We start from the raw sequence: 21973 nt of genomic DNA on the forward strand, positions 1-21973 counted from the left end.
TAGGCAGTCATTTTCTGTTAGCCCCGCCTGCCACATCTTAGCTGAGCTGCGCAGAGGAGTCAAGAGTCGGAGAGCAGGAGAATTCTCCTACACTGAAGCTGCCGCTGTACACACTGTAAGTGACAGCTGACCCCGCCGCTCTCCTATTCCTCCAGTATACATTCAGCGCCCGCCACGCTCTCCCATCTGCGCGCCTGCCACTACACACAGGCAAAATCATAAAAAAAAAATATGTGTGTTCCCAGCCCGGGACCAGGGCCCCCCTGCCAAGCCCGGGCCCAGGTAAAATGTACCTGCTCCCCTCCCCTCTCGGCGGCCCTGCGCTCGGCGTCCTACCACATTCGGACGGCGTGAGCGATCCATATGATAGGCGGGGCTAAGAACACTCGGTGCCCGTCCGAAATACGCAACCGTCCGATTCAATCAGAATAATGGCCAATGTTTCTCCAGTGGCCGTATTCATACCAGTATTTCCCTGGATAATTTTTCAGGTAGAGATTTTATGTCCTCCTTTTTACTAGAGATGCGCTCCGGATGATATAGATGATGGTCCTTTGGCCGCAAAGTTTAGGAGCAGGTGAGCCGTTAAGCAATTATGGTCTCAGTGGTATTTCTCAGCAACTGGCGGTGACTGGACTGCGGGGCTCACAATACGCGTTTCTCCGCCTGTATATAGGAATCAGTGGCTTCCTCAGGTGAACCGCAACCGGTGTCTGCCTCTTACTTTTATATCCATACCATTTGCGGGGTTATTTCCACCGCACTTCCGGGTTCTGCGTTTCAAGCCTCGTTTTAATTTCCCTTTAATTTACTCTCCAAGCCTCGTTTTCATTTATCATAATGCCGCGGCCATTTTTAGAATGTAAAGCCAAGCCTCTTTCTGAGCTCCTGAATATATACAGGATAGCTATAATCCAAGCCTCCGTGTCATAGACATTTTTTTAGAAAATAAATAAAACCAAGCCTCTTTTTGAGATCCTGAAAACATACAGTATATTTATAATCCAAGCCTCTATTCCAGTTCCGGTCAACATTTTGGAGGAATCTGCCTTTATATTATAGAGCCATAGATGGATCCATATCTAGCTAGTGCCAGTCCACACACATACAATTTGTAATTATAATTAAACCAATATTAACCATAAATATAAAATGATAAAATAACCATGTATATAACATAAGACATTGTATATGTGCAGATGTGGGCAAACAGATAACGGGGGGTATTCAAACCGGGATCCCGGCAGTCAATCCCTCCCGACTGGCCCGTTTGTGGTCTGATCAACAGCTGAACAACAGGCGGGATTCAATGTCCCGCCTGCCAATCGGCGCAAAGGGGGCGTGGCTGTGAAAACAGCTGTGGATTGTTGATCTGCAGCCGGGTTCGCGACAATCCACGGCCGTTATCAGCAGAACGGGCGCAACAGCTTCTAAAGTCTGTCCCGTTCTGCCGTGATCCCGCTTCAGTGCTGTCACTAAAGACAGCATTGAATAAGGAGCCACCACTATTTCCCCTGTCGGGAATAGCGGTGGCACATCGAATACCCCCCAAAATATCTATTCCCATATTTTCTTTCATATATATATTTTGCACTTTTAATTACGACTTTACCACTCTATCCAGTAAATAAGGAATACTCCCATCTAAATACTATATTCTAGTGAAGAGATCATGACCAATTTTCCTAAATAACCCCACCCACATTTACTAATTAACCCCTTCAGTGGCGAGTTTTTTATGGGGAGCACTTCCTTAAAAAAAAACCACCACTGCCTCCCTGTTTCCGGGCAGCGCCGCTGAACTGTCAATCAGCGGCTGCCCGGACCTGCATACATGCACCTCGTCCCTGGCAGAAGGCTTTATTGAAGTCCCTGTCCCCGGCAGCCGGCACCGGGGACTTCAATACAAAACCCAGGGGGGAGGAGGAGGGAGGAGGGGGGGGAGGCGCCACAGAGGGGAGGGAGCTGGGCAGCGCTGAAGCTGCCTGAGTTCAGTGATTGAACTCAGCAGCGCTGCCCGGCTGTAAACAGTGGCAATCCCAAGAATTTTCCAGGCTTGCCAGACTGGGCACTGAGGCAAATTCTCAGGATTGCCACTGAAGGGGTTAAGTAATGGACCCCCCCTTTCCCTTTACAGATACTGGGTGATATTCTATGCTATGCGGTAAAATCGAGAAAGTCGGCTCCTGATTGGCCGCTAGGCGGCCAATAGAATCATTCAGGGGAAAGACGCGGAAGATGAAACATCTCTGCGCCTCTCCAGTCCGTGAGCGGGTACCAGCTGGGAGCAGCGCGTCTGCCGGAGAGGATGCCGAGGTCGTCGCCGTGGACCAGGTGAGTAGGATTTCCTTCCTTAGGAACCCCTTTTGGACTACTTCGAATCCTGGACCCCGGAGACATCAGCCCTGGAGCCCAGGACCCCGGACCAGCCCCGGAACCAGGACCAAGGCCCCGGAACCGGACTCTTCTGTCCAGGAGCACCGGACCCCGGACCCAGGATCCAGGGACAGACCTACGGGCTCAAGGTAGGTAAGTATCAGTGTGTGTGTGTTATGTGTGTATTAAACTTTTATTTTTCAGGGTGTCAGTGTGTTTTATTTAACTATTTTTTGTACTGTAGAACTACAAGTGCCAGCGGGCCCTTTAATGCCCCGCATGCTGGGACTTGTGGTTCTCCAAGTCCCAGCATGCGGGGTAGGCTTGCTGGGACTCATAGTTCTACAGTAGAAAACAATAGTTTTTAATCTTTTTTTTACACTTTGTATCAGCCCGATGCCCACCGCCCAGGGGCATCGGGGACAGCCCGGACTTTCAGCATGGGCTGGTAAGTCCTGGAGGGGGACCCCTTCATTGGGGGAGTCCCCACTTCCCCAAGACCCCTGCCCATGCTGACCAGCCAGGGGGATAATGCTTTGGCCGCGGGACCTTATATATTAAGTGTCCCCCGGCTGTGGCATTTCCCTGCTGGCTGGTTGGGTCTGGTGCTGGTTCTTAAAATACGGGGGACCCCTAGTCATTTTGTCCCCCATATTTCGGGAACCAGCGCCGGACCTTGAGCCTGGTGCTGGTTTCATTAAATCAAGGGGACCCCTATTTGTCGGGGACCCTGATTTTATGTCACCAGCACCGGCTCAATGAGCCCAGGGCTGGTTATGCTCTGGCGGGGAACCCCGCGCTGTTTTTTTTTTATTTTAACTGTTTAAACTTTTTTTTACACCAGAACCCTGCACAGATCGCAATGATCTGTGCAGGGTTCTGGCTAATTCGCCCATCAGAACCTGGTCTGATTTTTGGGCGAATTATAGACACAGTTTATACAAATCGCATACCATTAAATATGCGATTTGTATACTTTTTAATGTGAAAACATCTGGATGCGATGTGCTACGAAAAGCAGCCATCGCATTTCCAGTGTGTCCAACTTGTTGGCCAAAATCACACTTTTTTCACATTTTCGCAGCTCACTAAATATGCGAAAATGGAAAAACATGCGATTTCGGCCGTTTTTGCGAAAAAAATCGCAAAAAAAAAAAACCTCGCAAATCATAGAATGTCACACCATATGTTATTAATTACTATAGTGTCGTTGAGGCCCATCCGAGCACGTGTCCTAAGGCAAAATATCCAATAAGCCTCCCTTCTACATAAACGGATGTACCTATCTCCCGGTTGACAAAATCAGTAGAAATAAGACTATTATTTCTACAGATTTTTAGAATATTCTGTTTATGTATACCATATCATAAATCTAACACAGGGTTGCCGACTTTCTTATTCTCCTCTCCGGGAGAAGCCCGGAGAGGAGAGATTCAGTAGCCGCTCAGGGGGCGGGGCTAAAGCGTGACATCACTATGCTGTTAAACCAGCGAATTCAGGGATCTCCGTGGAGGGGGCGGGGCTAAAATGACGTGATTGTGTCATTTTAGCTCCGCCCCCTCCTCTGAGACCCGAGGATTGCGGCATTTTAATGCCGCGATCCGGGGGACAGTGGGGGTCCCCCCTGAATCCGGGAGGGTTGCCCACCCTTCCGGGGGCCGGGAGGGGGCCCCGATTTTCGGGAGACTCCCAGAAATTCCGGGAGGGTCGGCAACCCTGATCTAACATGTATATTCCTAATAATTCCACATACTGCAGGCCACACCCACATGTTAATAGATAAATAATGTATTTAGTCTTACAATTGATGAATCCCTTTATGAGAAAACTTCCCCCTGACGCATAGGATACAATCTTTGCAGTCTTCATTTCTGCCTATTTACATGATGTGCAATGCCCACCCCTACATACATGGAAGCCCTCTGGTTTTTCCGGTAACCAAGTCGGTTTCACCGTAATCTTCCCTTTTTCTTTAAAGAACCTTGGGGCCAATTTTTAATATAAATTCCCAAATTTTCTAAACGCTCCTGTTTTACAATATCTGCTTCTTTATTGAGAATCTCATCAGACTTTGAAAGGTACATGTTCTTTTTCACAATTTGGCTTTCACATTATCTTGAGTTACAAAGACACCTTTTTTCCCTCTTCCTTTAATTTTATTTTGTGCTTGCTCTCCTTTGCTGCACAGTTAAACCCCTTTCACACTGCACTTTTAAAACGGTATATTGCCGTTTTTTTTCCATTTTAAAACGTTTAAGGCTGCAATGTGAAAGTGCCAGAGTTGATTTACCGGTTAAAGTTAACCGGTATTTCAACACGGTTAAAAAGCAGAGTCCTACATGGTTTAAAGCCGTTTTTTTGGCAGTTTGAACAGCTCTATTTCAATGGCTTGAAACATGTCCCTTGGGGGTTAAACGGGTTGAATGTTTGAATGGTATTAAATGATTTTTAAAACGGTTTTCACCTGCAATGTGAAAGGTCTCAAGGCTCAGACCCGTTTTAAAGTCCCATTTAAGAATACCGTGTCATTACCCATTTCTGCAATGTGAAAGCAGTATAATTCTTCTCTATTCATTCTCTTCACTATTGACAGGGATTCGAGTGGAATCTTCATGGGGTAGCCCTGTTCTAAAAAAGCTTGATATAAGGTTATACTTTGTTTCTGAAATGCGGCTTCTGATGAAAAAAGAAATTTTATACGCATAAGCTGGCTCTTGGGAATATTATTTTTCCATTTGTTGTAATGGTTACTTTGATAGTTAAAATATCTGTTCTGGTCGACACTTTTTATGTAGGTTTCGGATTGAATCACACCTTCTTCTACTGCAAGACCAGTATCCAGAAAATTAACACCCCCCCTTGTGAAAAATACTTATGAACTATTGTATTCAGCCCTGCAGTCCGGTCACCGCCAGTTGCTGAGAAACACTGCTGAGACCATTATTGTTTGGCAGCTCACCTGCTCTGAAGCTTTGTGGCCAAAGGACCATCATCTATATCATTCGGCCCCCCCATTCTGCCCACCGCAGCACCACAGAAGCTGCCGATGCAGAGTAGGGATGGCAAAAAAGCACCCACTATGTGTCATTGATGTATCTGATCCGATAGATCATATGTGCTGCACATATGATCTGTGGGCTCCGATCTGATGTGCATGGGAACGTGCATCGGATCAGATATCAAACACATGACGCCCTTCCTGGGCCAGAAGGGCGTCATGGTAGTCGCCGGGGAGGAGTTGGCCCATGGCCCTGTCATCCTGGGCATGAATATCCTACGCTGCATGGACAAGGCCATCGCCCAGGAAAAGGGCCCTTGCTACTGGAAGCACCTCCACGTTCAGAAGCCGGTCCAACAAGCCCTCCAGAGAGTGGTACAGCTGTGTGAAGAGCCTGGGATCACCGGGAACACGGGCCCGATTGGCCAGGTCAAGACGCAGCACAAACAGAAATTGAAAATTCCCGCCCGGCAGGAGGTGATCCTGGACTTGCCGGTGAGGTCGCAGCGCCGGTTGGAAGGAAAGGAAGTACTCATGGAGCCGTGTTGGTTTAGGCAGGCCGTGGCCGGCCTCGTAGTGGCCCGTGCCCTAGCCATGGTCAGGGGTGGGACAGTGCCGGTCCGGATCTGTCATCTCGGGAGCTGCCCGGCTCCGATCCCCGCCAGGACCACCATGGCCCAAATTCACCCGATCCCCGCGACCCGCATCATACCCCAACAGGGTGTCACGCACCACTCCGATGATGAGATGCCCTGGACGCTTTTCGTGGCAGTTGACGAATACGAGGCCCCCACCGACAGCTGGAACGGCCGTGTCATTCTGGACCAAGCGGACGTGACTCTGGACCAAATTCATCCGACAGATGCCAAGTGTCTGGAGCGGCTGTTGTGGAAGAGACAGAAGGCATTCTCCCGCAGTGAGGAGGACTTTGGCTACACCAGTGGACATGAGATCAACACGGGGCCCACTCCTCATGTCCGTGAATGCTACCGACCCATCCCACCCCGGTTATACCAGGAGGTGAAGACCATGATTTGGCAGATGTTAGAAAACCGCCTGTCCATCCTTCAACCAATACACCAGGGAAACCCTTTCACTAAGCCTAGTGCTGAAGAACACTCTTGTCCCTCTATGGGGGGTGGCAGTACTGATCAACAGCTGATCCCTGCGCTGGCTGGAGCTGTGTCCTCCTCCCCCTCCTTCCGCCGCTGCTCCGGCGCTGGGAACAGAGAATCCATCCTAGCACCTGGGCACATCTCAACAGCCCCATAATTCAAAAATGTGTGGGAACCACGGCCGTACACGTTATTGATACTACAAAACATCGCTCTGCAAATGGATTTTAATTCACTAACCTGTTCTGCTGAAGTAAAGCATCTAAAATTGAAAAGCGATGGTGTAGCCAATAGCAACCAATCAGATTCCATCATTTCCTGTGATGCTTATGTGATTGGGCAACACCTTCACTGTCCAATTTTAGACTTTCCAAGCTTGTGGCATCGGCCGTCTGGCCAGAGTTTCGCTTGTTTGCAAATCCTGTCATCTTACTACACAGGCCCCAGCATTTCTGCACTACAGCGCAGCCATGCGCACATTGGGCCTAATTCAGCAGGCCCCGTACGTGGACAAATTTTGCAAACAACGCACATGCGCAAGGATTCAAACTGCTGTCACATTATGGACCCTTCGACCACATTCTGAGCGACGAAGGGGAGTGGGGATGTGCCATTGGGTGGGCGGCAACGCGGCATTGGGTGGAGGTAACGCGGACAATTTTGCCGTTTTGAAGATGGTTCATGGCATCTGCCTGACATCACACGCAGCTGCTGCGAGACGGAAAATGGCGGCCCTGCGTCTGCTTTTACAGCTAGACTGTTCAGGCAGGGGGCTAACATAGGGCCTTATTCAGATCTGAGCTCAGTACAAATTTGTTTGGAAAATGGGCAAAACCATGTGCACTGCAGGTGGGGCAGATGTAACGTGCAGAGAGAGTTAGATTTGTGTGAGTTATTTTGTTTCTGTGCAGGGTAAATACTGGCTGCATTACACTGCAATTTAGATTTCAGTTTCAACACACCCCACCCAAATTTAACTCTCTCTGCACATGTTACATCTGCCCCACCTGCAGTGCACATGGTTTTGCCCACTTTGGGAACAAATTTGTACTGCAATCAGCTCAGATCTTAATAAGGGCCATAGTTCGCATTCGCATTCCTGCAGTTTCGCTTTTTTAGCAAAAACACGACCGATACTGAATCAGACCCAAAGTATCACTTTGCATGTGTAACACTACACTGTGACACTGATCTGCTGCTACTGTGTTGTGTTGGAAAGAGGCGGTGACATCACAACAGACAGTGTACACAGCAACAGTATCCAGAGAGACAGACACAGAGACAGGGAGAGGCTGCAGACTGGATGGGGAGACATACAGGGGTGATGAGAGATATCACACATAGGAGGAAATAACCCCTTCTAGGTAAGAAGTGCTGCTTGGCATATATATGTGTGTGTGTGTGTGTGTGTGTGTGTGTGTGTGTGTGTGTGTGTGTGTGTGTGTGTGTGTGTTGTGTGTGTGAATGCATATATATCTATATCTATATATCTAGATATATATATATTGGAATGGGTCATATTGAGAAGTATGTACTGTGTATATACTGTGGCATACATACTGTATATATGGGGGTACTAGGGGTTCAGTAAGTTAAAGCGTCAACACCTCCTGCACAAGTTCAACATTGACAAAAGGTTGACACATGAAAAGGTCGACATAAGTTTTTCATGATTTTTTTCCCCCCATTTTCTGGGGGACTTTTTGACACTTTACCATCCACGTGGACTCCAATCGGTACCGGTAATGTATGCAAGCACAGCAAAGGTGCTGGCCCCAAGCATGGTGGGCGAAGCCAGCCATGTGGGGGTACATACTACACTAATTCGGGGTCCAGGTGCTTAGGTGTCGACATTGACACCAAATAAAGTTTTGTCACTGTCGACGGTCTGCATGTCGACAATTTAGTGTTGCCCCATTGACTGCCTATATAGACACTGTAGATCTTTTTATCTGGATCCCAATATATAGGATGCTGTCGGCAGGTCGACAGTCAATAGGTTGACAGATAATAGGTCGACCACTATTGGTCGACAGGGTCGGAAGGTCGACACAAGCAGTGCATTCCCTCCCCCAACCTTCCCTCACCACCAACTGAGACTCAACTGTTAGGTCATTTAGGGCCAGATGCACTAAGCTTGAAAAGTGATAAAACGGAGAATGATAAACCACCAGCCAATCAGCTCCTACCTGTCATGTCACAGGCTGTGTTTAAAAAATGACAGGCAGGAGCTGATTGGTTGGTGGCTTATCACTGTCCACATTATCACTTTTCAGGGATTAGTACATCTAGCCCTTAAAAAGGAAATATAGCCGCCTACGTTATATTAATTAGCATGTCCTGCTCTTCAATGGACATGGGGCGGAATACAGCATAGATCGCTAATCACCAATCATTGCAAATCGAGCAACTGCGCAGGCGTAACATTCGCATTGCACAGGTGTGAGTAGAATCAGCATCTGAAAATGCGTATGAATCATACACGCAATGTAGACGCAGTTTGATTGACAGGAAGCCGCCGTTTCTGGGATGAAACCTGATGTGTTCTGAGTTTGTCAGAAAAACCGCAGATGCGCCCAGGTGTTTTTGGGGAGGGTCTGTGACGTCAGTGGCAGCCGCAGACTTACTCACATGTGTTCAGACGCAAAAACTCTCCGATGTTCCGGGATTTGCGCATGGAACTGCGAGTGGATAGTGATCTGTGATACATTTGCTCGGGGTATGTTCTCTTTCTGTCCGGGCGGCGGCTTACTGCTCGCAGTCATCTGCAATTTGTCAGATTAGCGATCCAAGCTGAATTAGCTCCAAAGTGTGCTGATCATACCCAAGACCTCTACATGACATTGGGCCTGATTCAAACCTGTTGGCTAGACTGCATAGGTCCGCAGCCTAGCGAACAGCTAAAAGCCTCCCGCCTGCCGCCCGGCCGAACGCCAGACCCCCGGTGCCCGAATCCTGTCACCAACATGAGGGGATGTTTACACAAACATATCCTCTCGTATATACGGCCGCGGTGGCCTCCTCTAGCATCCTCAAAAACTGTCCTTCGTATGGGGGCAGCCATTTTCCGATTTTTCACTTTTTTTTTATAAGCAGCAGGAGCCAAGAGAGCCGGGACCTGCAAGACAGCCAGGATCCGCAAGGCAGGAGGTACCGTCCGCACGGGGGTGGGGGTGTTCTTAACCACATAGGGGGGAGTGGGTGTTAACTTATTAGTTACGCCACTGTCCCTGCGGCGTATGTGAAGTGAGCGGCGTAGTCCCTGCTGCAGATGGGAACTAGTAACTAGTTCCCATCTGCTGCAGGGACCCCGCCGCTCACTTCACATACACCGCAGGGACCCCCTGCACACCAGCGCTACCCACCCTGCACTGCCAGACCGCGCTGCCTGCCATCCGTGACCTGCCACCGCAGCAGTGGGGTGTGGGGGCCCCCAGATGTGTGGGGGCCCCGGGGCGACCGCCCCTATCGCCCCGTGGCTAATCCGTCACTGTTGCTTTGTAAGTTACCTCCGGAATACGAATTTGCATACGGCTATAACAGCCGTATACATTCGTATGCATTCATATTAAGAATACGAATACGATTTTTCGTATTCGAATTCTTAGTAAATTTCCCCCATTGTATTTCATGCTGAATTCCAATAATATAACACACGTCACACATTAAAGTATAAGAATGGGAGCGCTGAAATATGTGAATAAAATGATGCTTGTGCTTTGCCTGTTAAAAAGAAGGTTGTTGAAACAAAAAGTACATTTAATAATGTTTACACTCTTTTCAGTAATTGTTGTTAGTGGGGGAGCGAAGTTATGGTAGCAGTGCTGAGGAACACGCTAGGACAGCTGACTACACTTTCCCTACAATACTTTGGGTGCGGGTCTATGTGGCGCTGTTAGTTGTTTGGCGTCTCTGACTCTCAGCCATTCCGTGTCTCGTGCTCCGGCTGGCTTTGACCGGAAGTTTGGGCAGCGTCTGTCGAGCTTAGGGTATCGGCGCTCCCGGCTGTAGTCATCCAACGCGTTTCAAGATTCAATCTTTGTCAAGGATGCTACCCCAGACACATCACACATTAGCTGGGCTATACCATTTCTATTGTAGCATAAGCAGTAATAGCTTGAATTGGAGGGAACTTCCTCTGCTACCTGTATGCAAATATAATTATAATTATAATGAAACCATTGTCTCTCTGCATTCTCCAGGCCTCTCTGTCGCCCCCATGGCGGTCCCTCCCGTGGGCTCTGCCACCTGGCGAGATGCATCTTATAAGACTGTCCGATTGGCACATGATCTTAGGCTGTCCCCCAGATCGGCTTTGACCCTCACTGGAACCAGCGGCCAAGGAGGGATGAGGACACAGGATGAGAACGTCCAAATGAAGAGTGTTCGAAAGCAGCAGCCAACGCCTCCCCCTTATAACCGAGACTTAATTATCAACACTTGCAACAATTATGCCCACGGATACATGAGGGAAACACGGAGCACTATGTACACACTGAGACAGGCCTTGTGGGAGATAGATCGACATATCCTCAGACTGCAGAAAGACAGGGATGCATTGGAGCAATCTCACGCCAATACCAGAAGAGACATTCTGTTAAATAATGAGACCGCCCAATTACGTACAACAAGACCGATTAGTGAGAGGGTAAGAGACAGAGTTTAATTTATATGATGTAATTTGCTAGAAAAGGATGCAATAACTGGGAAAATTAGTATACATAATACGTTTTAAGGCAAGTTTTTAGTAGGGTCAGAACAATGTGATCGATTTCCTCTTAATTTCCTGCTTCTCAGAGGATTCATTGATAAAACACCCTGTAGTCAATCAGCAGCACAGAGTATATCAGAGGATTATGGGCCTTATTTTGGTTAATTCTTTCTGACAAAATCCTTCTTAGATGGACAAAACCATGTGCACTGCAGGGGGGGCAGATGTAACATGTGCAGAGAGAATTAGATTTGGGTGAGTAATTTTGTTTCTGTGCAGGGAAAATACTGACTGCTTTATTTTTACACTGCAATATAGATCTCACTTTGAAGTAAAACCCCACCCAAATCTAATTCTCTCTGCACATGTTACATCTGCCCCACCTGCAGTGCACATGGTTTTGCCCATCTAAGAAGGATTTTGTCAGAAAGAATGAACCAAAATAAGGCCCTATGTGTCAGTGAGGACAGGGCTGCAGGTGACAGGGGCAGTGACATGATGTGAGGAGGGGAATGGAGGCACCAGGCAGCCACAGACTGAGAGTTATAAAGTGGGAGGAGCAGGGTCCCCATCAGCACAGAGTATATCAGGAGATGAGTGATGTGTCAGTGAGGACAGGGCTGCATGTGACAGGGGCAGTGACATGATGTGAGGAGGGGAATGGAGGTAGCAGGAAGCCACAGACTGAGAGTTATATAGTGGGAGGAGCAGGGTCCCCAGCAGCACAGAGTATATCAGGAGATAAGTGATGTGTCAGTGAGGACAGGGCTGCATGTGACAGGGGCAGTGACATGATGTGAGGAGGGGAATGGAGGCACCAGGCAGACACAGACTGAGAGTTATATAGTGGGCGGAGCAGGGTCCCCAGTAACAGAGAGTATATCAGGAGATGAGTGATGTGTCAGTGAGGACAGGGCTGCATGTGACAGAGGCAGTGATATGATTTGAGGAGGGGAATGGAGGCAGCAGGAAGCCACAGACTGAGATTTATATAGTGGGAGGAGCAGGGTCCCCAGCAGCACAGAGTTTATCAGGAGATGAGTGATGTGTCAGTGAGGACAGGGCTGCATGTGACAGAGGCAGTGATATGATTTGAGGAGGGGAATGGAGGCAGTAGGAAGCCACAGCCTGAGAGTTATATAGTGGGGGGAGCAGGGTCCCCAGCAGCACAGAGAAGATCAGGAGATGAGTGATGTGTCAGTGAGGAAAGGGCTACATGTGACAGTGGCAGTGCTTTGAGGAGGGGAATGGAGGCAGCAAGAAGCCACAAGACATTGGTATAGATTAAGAGAACACTTGTCAAGGAATACAAAAATCTCCTTATACCAACCATTCTCTCACTTTGTTCCCAGCACCTGGATAAAGTGGATTTTCTCCTGCAAGATGAGAAGAAAAGTCTCATGGACATAAAGAGAAATTCTGAGCGGCGGCTGCAGGAGATATCGCGGCAGCTACAAGTCAGTATATATAGTCAGCAGAGCCGGCCCTAGCCTAAATGACGCCCTAGGCAAGATTTTGAATGTTGCCCCCTAGCACCGCCACTAGTTCCGTCTCTGACCCTGCTCCCCTTTCCCAAGATCATCAACCCTCATCATAGCAGTCATCATTTTGGTGCTCCTACCCGCAATATTTTAAATAGAAACAGCGCACCCATTCGGTGCGGAGCCCAAAAAGGGGTGTGTTCTTGCTGGGAAGGGGCATGGCCATACAATAGTACCCCCAATTCAAATTATGCCACACAGTAGTGCAACTTTATTCACATTATATCATGCGATGGTGTCCCTTATTTACGTTACATCACACAGTAGTACCACTTTACCTTATGTACATTACTCCTCATATTATTCACATTATACCATTAGAAAAAAATCCTGAGAAAATATTGTATTTTAAGCACCTCCATGGCCACACTGCAACCCAGCATAAAGCAGGGTGTGCTGGGCAGAGGAGAAGAGCTGCAGCTGCTGCTGTCACTTAAGGGGACGGGGCCTGGGGCCCCCATTTGGGCCCTTCCATCAGACTTTGGTCTGGGTAATTTGTACCCCCTACCCCTTTTTCTCGGCACCCCTGATAATACCACACAGTAATGCCCCTTACACATGACACACCTTATTAATGTCCTTATAACCATAATGCCCCTTACACATTATGCCAACCTTTATTAATGCCATTCATACACATAATGACACACATAATGCCCCTTACACATATGTCACACATTATTAATGCCCTTATACACATGACACACATTATGCCCCTTACACATATGCCGAACACTATTGCACAACCAACCCACCCACAGACAGGACTCGCACAGCCGCTAACAGCCTCACTCACACACACAAAATAGGCATGCTGCATATCATTTTAATCAGCAGAAGCTGCTGATGCCCCTAGGTATTCCAAATGCCCTAGGCAATTGCCTAGTTGGCCTATGCCTAAGGCCGGCTCTGACAGTCAGCGTACAGCTCTCATATGCGTAACGCAGCTTGTGGTGTGTGCCGACCACTCCAGGGTAGCAGAAGCAGTGGCTTCTGCTGCTCATGGAGTTGTCCTTGGCCACTCTCTGTCTGCAGAACTGACCATTGATTGCGCTACTGTACGGCCCATTGCAGTCTCTGGCCTTTTCCTAGTCTTCTGTGGTCCTGCAGGAACTTTACTCGCACCGCCAGAAGCTATCGGAGTTTTGCAAAGAAAAGGGACGGGTGTTAGACTTTATCGGTGAGGACGGCCGCCCCCATCAAATAGAAGTGGACACCACTGGGAGCAGCAAACCTCTAAGTTCAGAAAATGCAGGTACCCAGAAACCCAAACACAGGAAGATATATTAATCCTTGGAGAGAGGTAAAGTGGAGAGATATAAACTACCAACCAATCAGCTTATGTAACATGGCTATGGATGAGTGCACACAGTACAGATAAGGATGTGTTGCCATCTATCTCTATCTCTCCTGTCAGGGGTTCCCACAAGGGGGAATAATGAGAGCCTCCAGCATGGACAGCAAATCACTGTCCTTGCAAAGAAACTCCTTAGTGGCACCCCTGACAGAAAGTGAAGAATATGGAAGAATAGGGCCCTTATTCTGGTTCACTCGCATAGGCAAATTCCTTCTCAAATGGACAAAACCATGTGCACTGCAGGTGGGGCAGATGTAACATGTGCAGAGAGAGTTAGATTTGGGTGAGTTATTTTGTTTCTGTGCAGGGTAAATACTGACTGCTTTATTTTTACACTGCAATATAGATCTCTCTGTGAAGTAAAACCCCACCCAAATCTAATTCTCTCTGCTCAAGTTACATCTGCCCCACCTGCAGTGCACATGGTTTTGTCCATTTGAGAAGGAATTTGCCTTTGCGAGTGGACCAGAATAAGGGCCTAGGAGTACTATGCAGGGCAGCAGGAGATTTATGGTAAAAACGGGAGCCTCCTGCAGGATGTAGGATGGTAGGCAACTATGACTTTACCTCTCTCCAAGCTTTAACACATCTCTCCCTAGTTTTTTTATTTTTTGAAGTAATACTGTTTCTCTTTATTTCACGTCTAGACTGTCGGTCAGCTATCGCTGGCGCTCGTGCAACATGTGCGAGGCTGAAATCCGCGCAGCCTTCGCAGAAGTCAACAGACCGCAGAGAACTAAGAGAAATTGTGACGAAAGGGCTTCGCAGTAAAGCAGAGGAGAGCAGCCACATCCGGGTACTTCCATACAGACCAGGATAAAATGAGACTTCTATGTTTTCTGTGAAACTACAGGTTTTCAGACACTTTGGGCGAGATTTACTAAGGGAAGTTGCTATGCTGTAGTTACATTACAGCATGGTGCTGCGACTGTGTGACCTCATGCTGCAATAAACGTTATTAATGCGAGTCCGATCACAGTTATTAATAATTAGGCCCCCATGTGGTTTACGGTTGAATTATAGAAGCAGAAATCTGTTATTGAAAGAAATCTGTCTCCCTAAATATAATGTTTGGTCGACATGGACAAAAGGTTGACATAATAATGACCGACACAGAATGGTCGACGTGTTTTTACAAATTCTTTCATTTTTGTTTTACTTTTTCATGCTTCTCAGTCCCACTGCGCATGCATCTCAGTCGTGCTGCATATGCATCTCAGTCCCACTGCGCATGCATCTCAGTCCCACCGCGCATGCATCTCAGTCCCACCGTGCTTGCTTCTCAGTCCCACTGCGCATGCATCTCAGTCCCGCTGCATATGCATCTCAGTCCCACTGCGCATGCATCTCAGTCCCACTGCGCATGCTTCTCAGTCCCACTGCGCATGCATCTCAGTCCCACTGCGCATGCATCTCAGTCCCGCTGCATATGCATCTCAGTCCCACTGCGCATGCATCTCAGTCCCACTGCGCATGCTTCTCAGTCCCACTGCGCATGCATCTCAGTCCCACTGCCCATGCATCTCAGTCCCGCTGCGCATGCATCTTAGTCCCGCTGCGCAGGCATCTCAGTCCCACTGCGTATGAATTTCTATCCCACGGCGGTCATCTCACCATGTGACGACGTGCTGTGGGTTACTGGTTTTTCTTCCAGTGAATTTGTTTTTGTAGGAACGTCCCTTTTTCTGTATTTTAGGAGGATGTGACACTGGCTATGGGCTGGGTGAGGAACGCCATTCAAAGAGAGCAGAGAATTCGCAATGAGATAGAAAGCAGTTACCAACAGCAACTGGTGAGTACGAGTCATACACGGAGCTGTCACTGGTATATTATGTGTGTATTAGAAGCAGAGGCCATTACTTCACTGTCTGAGAGGCTTATACGAATGCCACACTCTTTGAACCAGTTACATATAAGTGGTGCCCGTCCATTAGATCTGTGCCAGGAGAGTTCTCCTGTGGGTGCCACTGAAAAGACGTCTGCAAACACTGTAGGATTTCAAATATAATACAGAATACAATAATACAATCAGTGGCGCTGATAAGGGCAGCAACAACCTACCCAGGAGTTATCTTTCCTGGGATAAGAGCAACACAGTAATACAACAAGTAAATAGGGTACTTGTGAGTTATCCGGGCGCCCGATTTTTTGATTGTATGCCTTAAGTTAAGGCATACAATCAGATGCGATGCGATGCGATATCGCATCGCATCGCATCGCATGCGACCATCGGATGCGATGACCCGATTTTTCCATAGGAATCAATGTTAAAATGATTCCTACGGAAAAAGGGGTCCTTTTCATACCCCTACTATCCAAGTGGGCATGGAGTTGGATATAAACCTGTGGCGAGCGTAGCGAGCCACCGAGCCCGAAGCGTGGCGAGCGAAGCGAGCCCCGCGAGGGGACGGTATTCCGTGTCCCCTCGCGGGGCTCGCTACGCTCGCCACGCTTCGGGCTCGGTGGCTCGCTACGCTCGCCACAGGTTTATATCCAACTCCATGCCCACTTGGATAGTAGGGGTATGAAAAGGACCCCTTTTTCCCATTGAATTCCATGTTAAAATGGACTCAGTCCATTTTAACATTGATTCCTATGGAAAAATCGGGTCATCGCATCGCATCGCATCCGATGGTCGCATGCGATTCGATGCGATGTCCCGATCCGACCCGATTTTGAAATCGGGCGCCCGGATAACTCACAAGTACCGTAAAGAGGTATAGCGCCCAACAGTCAGGATAAAAAAGAAAGAACAATTTCTAATTCTTACGGTTTCAAAAAAGTTTTCCGAAATCTCTGTTTTCATGAAGTGATCTCTACAGCGAACATACAAATAAAAAACACAATAAAACAAACAATGTGTAGTCCTGTTTTGTAATCTGATGAAAGTTCATGGGGATCCCGGAGGGAAAACCAATTAATTTAATCCCTTTGTTATATTGGATTCAGTATTGAATCCCGGCGGTCGGGATCCCGGCGTTCAGAATCCCGACGCCGGAATCCCGACCGCCGAAATCCCGACAAGGGGGGGACGTGGATCGCCCCCCCCCTTGCGGGCTCGCTGCGCTCGCCACGCAGCGGGCCCGGTGCCTCGCTACGCTCGGCACACTAATTTATTCTCCCTCCAGGGGTGTCGTGGACACCCCCGAAGGGAGAAAGTGTCGGGATTTCGGAGGTCGGGATTCCGGCGTCGGGATTCTGAACGCCGGGATCCCGACCGCCGGGATCTTAACTGCATCCCGTTATATTGTCCTTCTCTCCCCTTATGTGATCAGTCTGGTAGGTAGGTTTTTAGGGGGTTCACCACATGTCACCTAAGTGTTCGTACATGTATGCTTATGCGGGGTACACACCAGGACGACCCGCTCACGATGCACATCGTGAGCGGGTCGTCAGTGTCTCGTCCGACCCGCTCACGGTGACGCGGGGGGGCACGACCCGCTCACGATGTGCACCGTGAGCGGGTCCGATCCGATGGCGACCCGCACCTGGCTGTATGGTCGTCATTGAGATCCTACCTGCAGCAGGTAGGATCTCAATAACGACCGACCGACCCGCGGGACCGCGCATCGGATCGGTATCGGTCCACACCAGGACAGAAAAGGGCCCAATCAGCACACAATCTACATCCAATTGATCGGAATTGGATCTAGATTGAGGGGATCGGGCCCTAGTCGTCCTGGTGTGTACCCAGCATAACATGTGAATACTGACGATCAAACACATCAAGGTTTCTTTAGATAAAATATGCTTACTTGTATGCTTACATCAGAAAGCGTGTGACTCTCCATTTCAGGTTTATCCCAATGCACTATTCATTGTAGCCTGCAATGACCATTGCCGAGTATTGCCAGATTCACGACAGATATTTAAAGCATCGCTTGCCAGATCATAAGTCACGAAAGCATGCCTCCCCTAGAGGTATACCTATAAAAGCGCCATCTTGTGGTGATAAAATATACTGCAATATTTATAGAACTGATGCAATAATTAACTTTTTTCCCCTGGCCGTAGACGTTAAGGGCCTTAGAAGTTAGTGGATACCGCGTCTCTGGTTACAAGATACTATACATAGTTTAATAGAAGATTGCTTTGTTCCATCAGTACATAGCGAATGTCAACAGACAATTTATTTACTTCTGTACATGTCGACAAACTAAATGTCGGAATTCAGCACGCGTCAACATTCTGGTGTTGATGTCCTGAATGACAACATCCCTAATGTATCACACCCGCCCCAGTACAGGAGGAGAGGTACTGTACATTAGGGTTAGTATGCTGACATTGTCGCCTTTTTATATTACGGTTCACAGGGCCCAGTGTCCAACCGGGATCTGTGTACTCGTGAACGGCTAGACCGCCCATTACTGAGGATCCTCCAGAGACATCCAGTAACACAGGTCCCAGAGTGCGGAGTCATCTTACAGGTACCGTAACAGCGACACTGCCTTCCGGAGGCTCCCACTGCCACCAATACTACCTACATAGTGACGTATAGTAACGGGAGTGCTTGCAGTAGAACTAGACCCCAAATACATGTCCATTGTACCGTGCAGATGGTGGTGTAAATGGGTTCGCCGGGTCAGCTCCTATTTAAATAAATGGGGGAAGCCCAGCCTGCAGACCGCAGCGTCCGCAGGTTGGACGGGGGAGGGGGGGCCACACACAGTCTCCGCTGCTGTCTGCTATACCCTGTAGACAGCAGTGGTGGCAGTGGAGGAGGTGAATGGATGCCTGTGTGCAGCATACAGTCACCTCCCGGACAACGGCTGGGGGGGGGTGCACAGGGGCTGGGGGCAGCCCAGCAGCTTACCTTGGTGCTGGGCTGCCCCCAGCACGGTGATCAGCGGTCCCGGTGGGGATGACCACGGTACCGGCACTTGGAGGTGATGTCATCTCCAACCGCCGCCTCTGTCTACACTGCGGGTAGGCACTGCATTGTAAACGGTGTAAATCCCGCATCCGAACTGGCTTGGATCCAGGTCGGATCCGGAATTTTTGGTGTAAAAGGGGTATTAGTTAACCCAAGCTGCTGCCTAAGGCCCAATGGGCAATGAACAGTCTGGGTTGCCCTAACTGGTTTTAAAAGTAAACAGTGAGGACAACTACATTGCAGCTGAATCCCAGCAATGTCCCCCAATGTTCTCCGGTGAAGAAATGAGCGGCGGCTTCAGTCATTTAAGTACCATGATAAAAGTGCATTTATCAGAGAGCTGTCACTAGTACAGGACAGTGCTGAACGCTGCAGCCTTTTGTCACCTGCCATCAGTAACAATTTGCACTGTTCCCCCAGGACTCAGTCTCCTTGCAGCGGTCTCTCAGTAGAGCTACGGAAAGATCCGGTGACCTGCATAACACACTGCACAAATTACAGGACGACCAGCGGAACAAACTCTGGGGAGAGCGTCTGGATCGAGCCGCAGTGAGACTGCGGATGAGGAGCGCCCGGTGCCGGAGCGAGAGGCTGTGTCTCTGAGAGGACAGAGAGTTGGGACAATGGGGCAGATGTATTAAGCACGGTAAAGCATACCTCCCAACATGTGAGGGACGGGAGCAGTACATTGAGCGCCCGAAATGTTGGGGATGTTGCCTAGTGGTAAGAGGGCGTGGCCTATACTTGTGAAGCTCTGTGAGGCCATGCCCCATTTTGGCCGCTGTGGGGCGTGCCCCCAGCCCCACTGTCTCTGTAAATAGAGGCTGTGCACAGCGTCTATTCACCGGAGAGTGGTGCCGGGCATGGGGGACTTCCAACTGCCCCCCCCCCCCCCCACCACCACCACCACCATGGGACAGTGCCAGCCTCGGACGGGACGCTCCCAGCCTCGGACGGGACGCTCCCAAAAACTGGAACGGTCTTGCAAAAATCAGGACAGTTGGGAGGTATGGGTAAAGTGATAAAGGGAAGGTGATAATGCCCCAGACAATCAACGGTGTTTGAAAAATGGCAGTTAGTAGTTGATTGGCTGGTGCATTATCACCTTCTACTTTATGACCGCTTTACCAGGCTTAATACATCTTCCCCATCGTTCTTTCAACACCCCATTCACCCATGTTCATTATTGTTATCGCAAAGGTGCGAGACGAATATGGGTGTACAGTATATATTGTCTTACAGCACTTTTTAAGTGTAGAGTGAGGGATCTGGTTTGGGAACGAAAATCTGGTGAAAAAACTACTACAAAGTCTACTATGGCCTGTCATATACTGGGTCTTACCATACTGTCCCTTTAAACCAGGAAAACTCATGAATTACACAGGTTCTGGGGCTGGCTGACTTCACACCTGCGTGTCACCTCGTTTTGTTCTGCCACAGAACCTGTGTAATCCATATGTGTCTCGGTTTAAAGGGACAGTATGGCAAAGCCTACATTTACCCATGTCCTATAGATTGTAAGCTCTGAGCCAGGCCCTCTTACCTTTCTGTTTGGTAATGCTTAGTATTCTATTACTGTGTTTGGTCCAGAGTTTGATGGTGCTATATAAATATATATTAACAACAAAAACTGCAGGTTTAACCTATCTTTGAATAAATGACAGAAAATAAATGTGCGTTACATTTATTCTGCATCACACATATTCTTCTAAATCCATGTCTGTTTATATATGTCAGTATGAAGCATACTTTCCTACATTGGTGTCCTCCTCTCTGAGAGAAGCCGGTATAGGAAACACTGATCTGCAGTCCGACGGGTGGAGCAGACGCTGATGTCATTAATCTCCGCCCCCATTGCAGCTAAATGCTGTGATTCGCAGAAATGGCTATAGAATATTATTTTAAAAACATACATTAATTTTATATACAGAGTTTTGGGTGAATTTTTTAATTTAAATACCTGCCCCACAAACAGAGGAATATCTAGGTGACATGGTGCCTGGAGCAAGGGTATATTCCCCCCCAGTAATTTTTCCTTCTTATTGTAATGCCCCTTACACATGCCACACACTGTTATGCCCATTACACATTATGCGCAAACTGTAACGCTTATTTCACTTTATACCACATAATGTTATACCTACTACATATGCCACAAGCCATAATGCCTGTTAAATATTATACTCCAAACAGTAATGCCCATTACATATTATACCACACACCGTAATGACCATTTCATATTATTCCACACACGGTTATGCCACTGACACCATTTTATGTCCCACATATAAAAATGTCCCTTACACACATTATGCCCCCTAAAGTGCCACCTACACACATAGGGCCCTATTCTAGTTCACGCTTTCTGACAAAATCCTTCTTACATGGACAAAACCATGTGCACTGCAGGTGGGGCAGATGTTACTTGTGAAGAGAGAATTAGATTTGGGAGGGGTTTTACTTCAAAGTGAGATCTATATTGCAGTGTAAAAATAAAGCAGCCAGTATCTAATTCTCTGCACATTTTACATCTGCCCCCCTTCAGTTCACATGGTTTTGTCCATATAAGAAGGATTTTGTCAGAAAGAGTGAACTAGAATAAGGCCCATATTGCCGCTTGAAATGCTGCTTACCTACATGCTCATTGCCAGGAGATACATGCTCATTGCTAGTGGTTACTTGCTCCCTGTCTGGGGTTTCTTGCTCATTGCAATAGGGGGGGGGGGGGTAACATGGTTGTTGCCAGGGGGGAATTACAGGTTCCCTGCCCGGGATATCAAGCTTGATGCCAAAGGGATTTCCATGGTTGTTGCCAAGAGCAATTACATGCTTTATGCCAGCAGGGATTAGATGCTCATTGTCAGTGGGGGTTAGACTCACATTGTCAGCTGGGGTTAGATGCTTGTTGCCAGTGGGGGGATACATTCTTGTTGTCCAGGAGAGGACTACATGCTCATTGCCCAGGGGAAGGATTACATGCTCGTTGCCCAGGGGAAGGATTA

At 48.3% G+C, this 21973-nt stretch overlaps 1 protein-coding gene across 2 annotated transcripts; it reads left to right on the plus strand.

The window, feature by feature from the left end:
• TEKTL1 (tektin like 1) lies at positions 1-20643 on the plus strand. Of its 2 annotated transcripts, none has more exons than XM_083160261.1 (8): positions 1-115; positions 10692-11137; positions 12553-12657; positions 13852-13996; positions 14746-14894; positions 15795-15890; positions 18412-18525; positions 19392-20643. In XM_083160261.1, the coding sequence occupies exons 2-8, from the start codon at positions 10709-10711 to the stop codon at positions 19572-19574; spliced, it is 1221 nt and encodes a 406-aa protein (XP_083016387.1). In that variant the 5' UTR covers positions 1-115; positions 10692-10708; the 3' UTR covers positions 19575-20643. The 2 variants fall into 2 exon arrangements, with proteins under 2 accessions (XP_083016387.1, XP_083016386.1); XM_083160260.1 differs by lacking the exon at positions 1-115 and adding an exon at positions 7749-7853.
• Positions 20644-21973: the final 1330 nt, after the last annotated feature.

Source organism: Crinia signifera, chromosome 9 (assembly GCF_055691185.1).
Source record: "Crinia signifera chromosome 9, ASM5569118v1, whole genome shotgun sequence".
Classification (NCBI taxonomy): Eukaryota; Metazoa; Chordata; class Amphibia; order Anura; family Myobatrachidae; genus Crinia; species Crinia signifera.

Excerpts from the sequence above, each read along its gene's own strand:
- TEKTL1 (XM_083160261.1), top strand. The coding sequence starts at position 10,709 with ATGGCGGTCCCTCCCGTGGGCTCTGCCACCTGGCGAGATGCATCTTAT. Across the intron at positions 11,138-12,552 it reads CAAGACCGATTAGTGAGAGG|CACCTGGATAAAGTGGATTT; the intron begins GTAAGAGACAGA and ends CTTTGTTCCCAG. Across the intron at positions 13,997-14,745 it reads TCTAAGTTCAGAAAATGCAG|ACTGTCGGTCAGCTATCGCT; the intron begins GTACCCAGAAAC and ends TTTCACGTCTAG.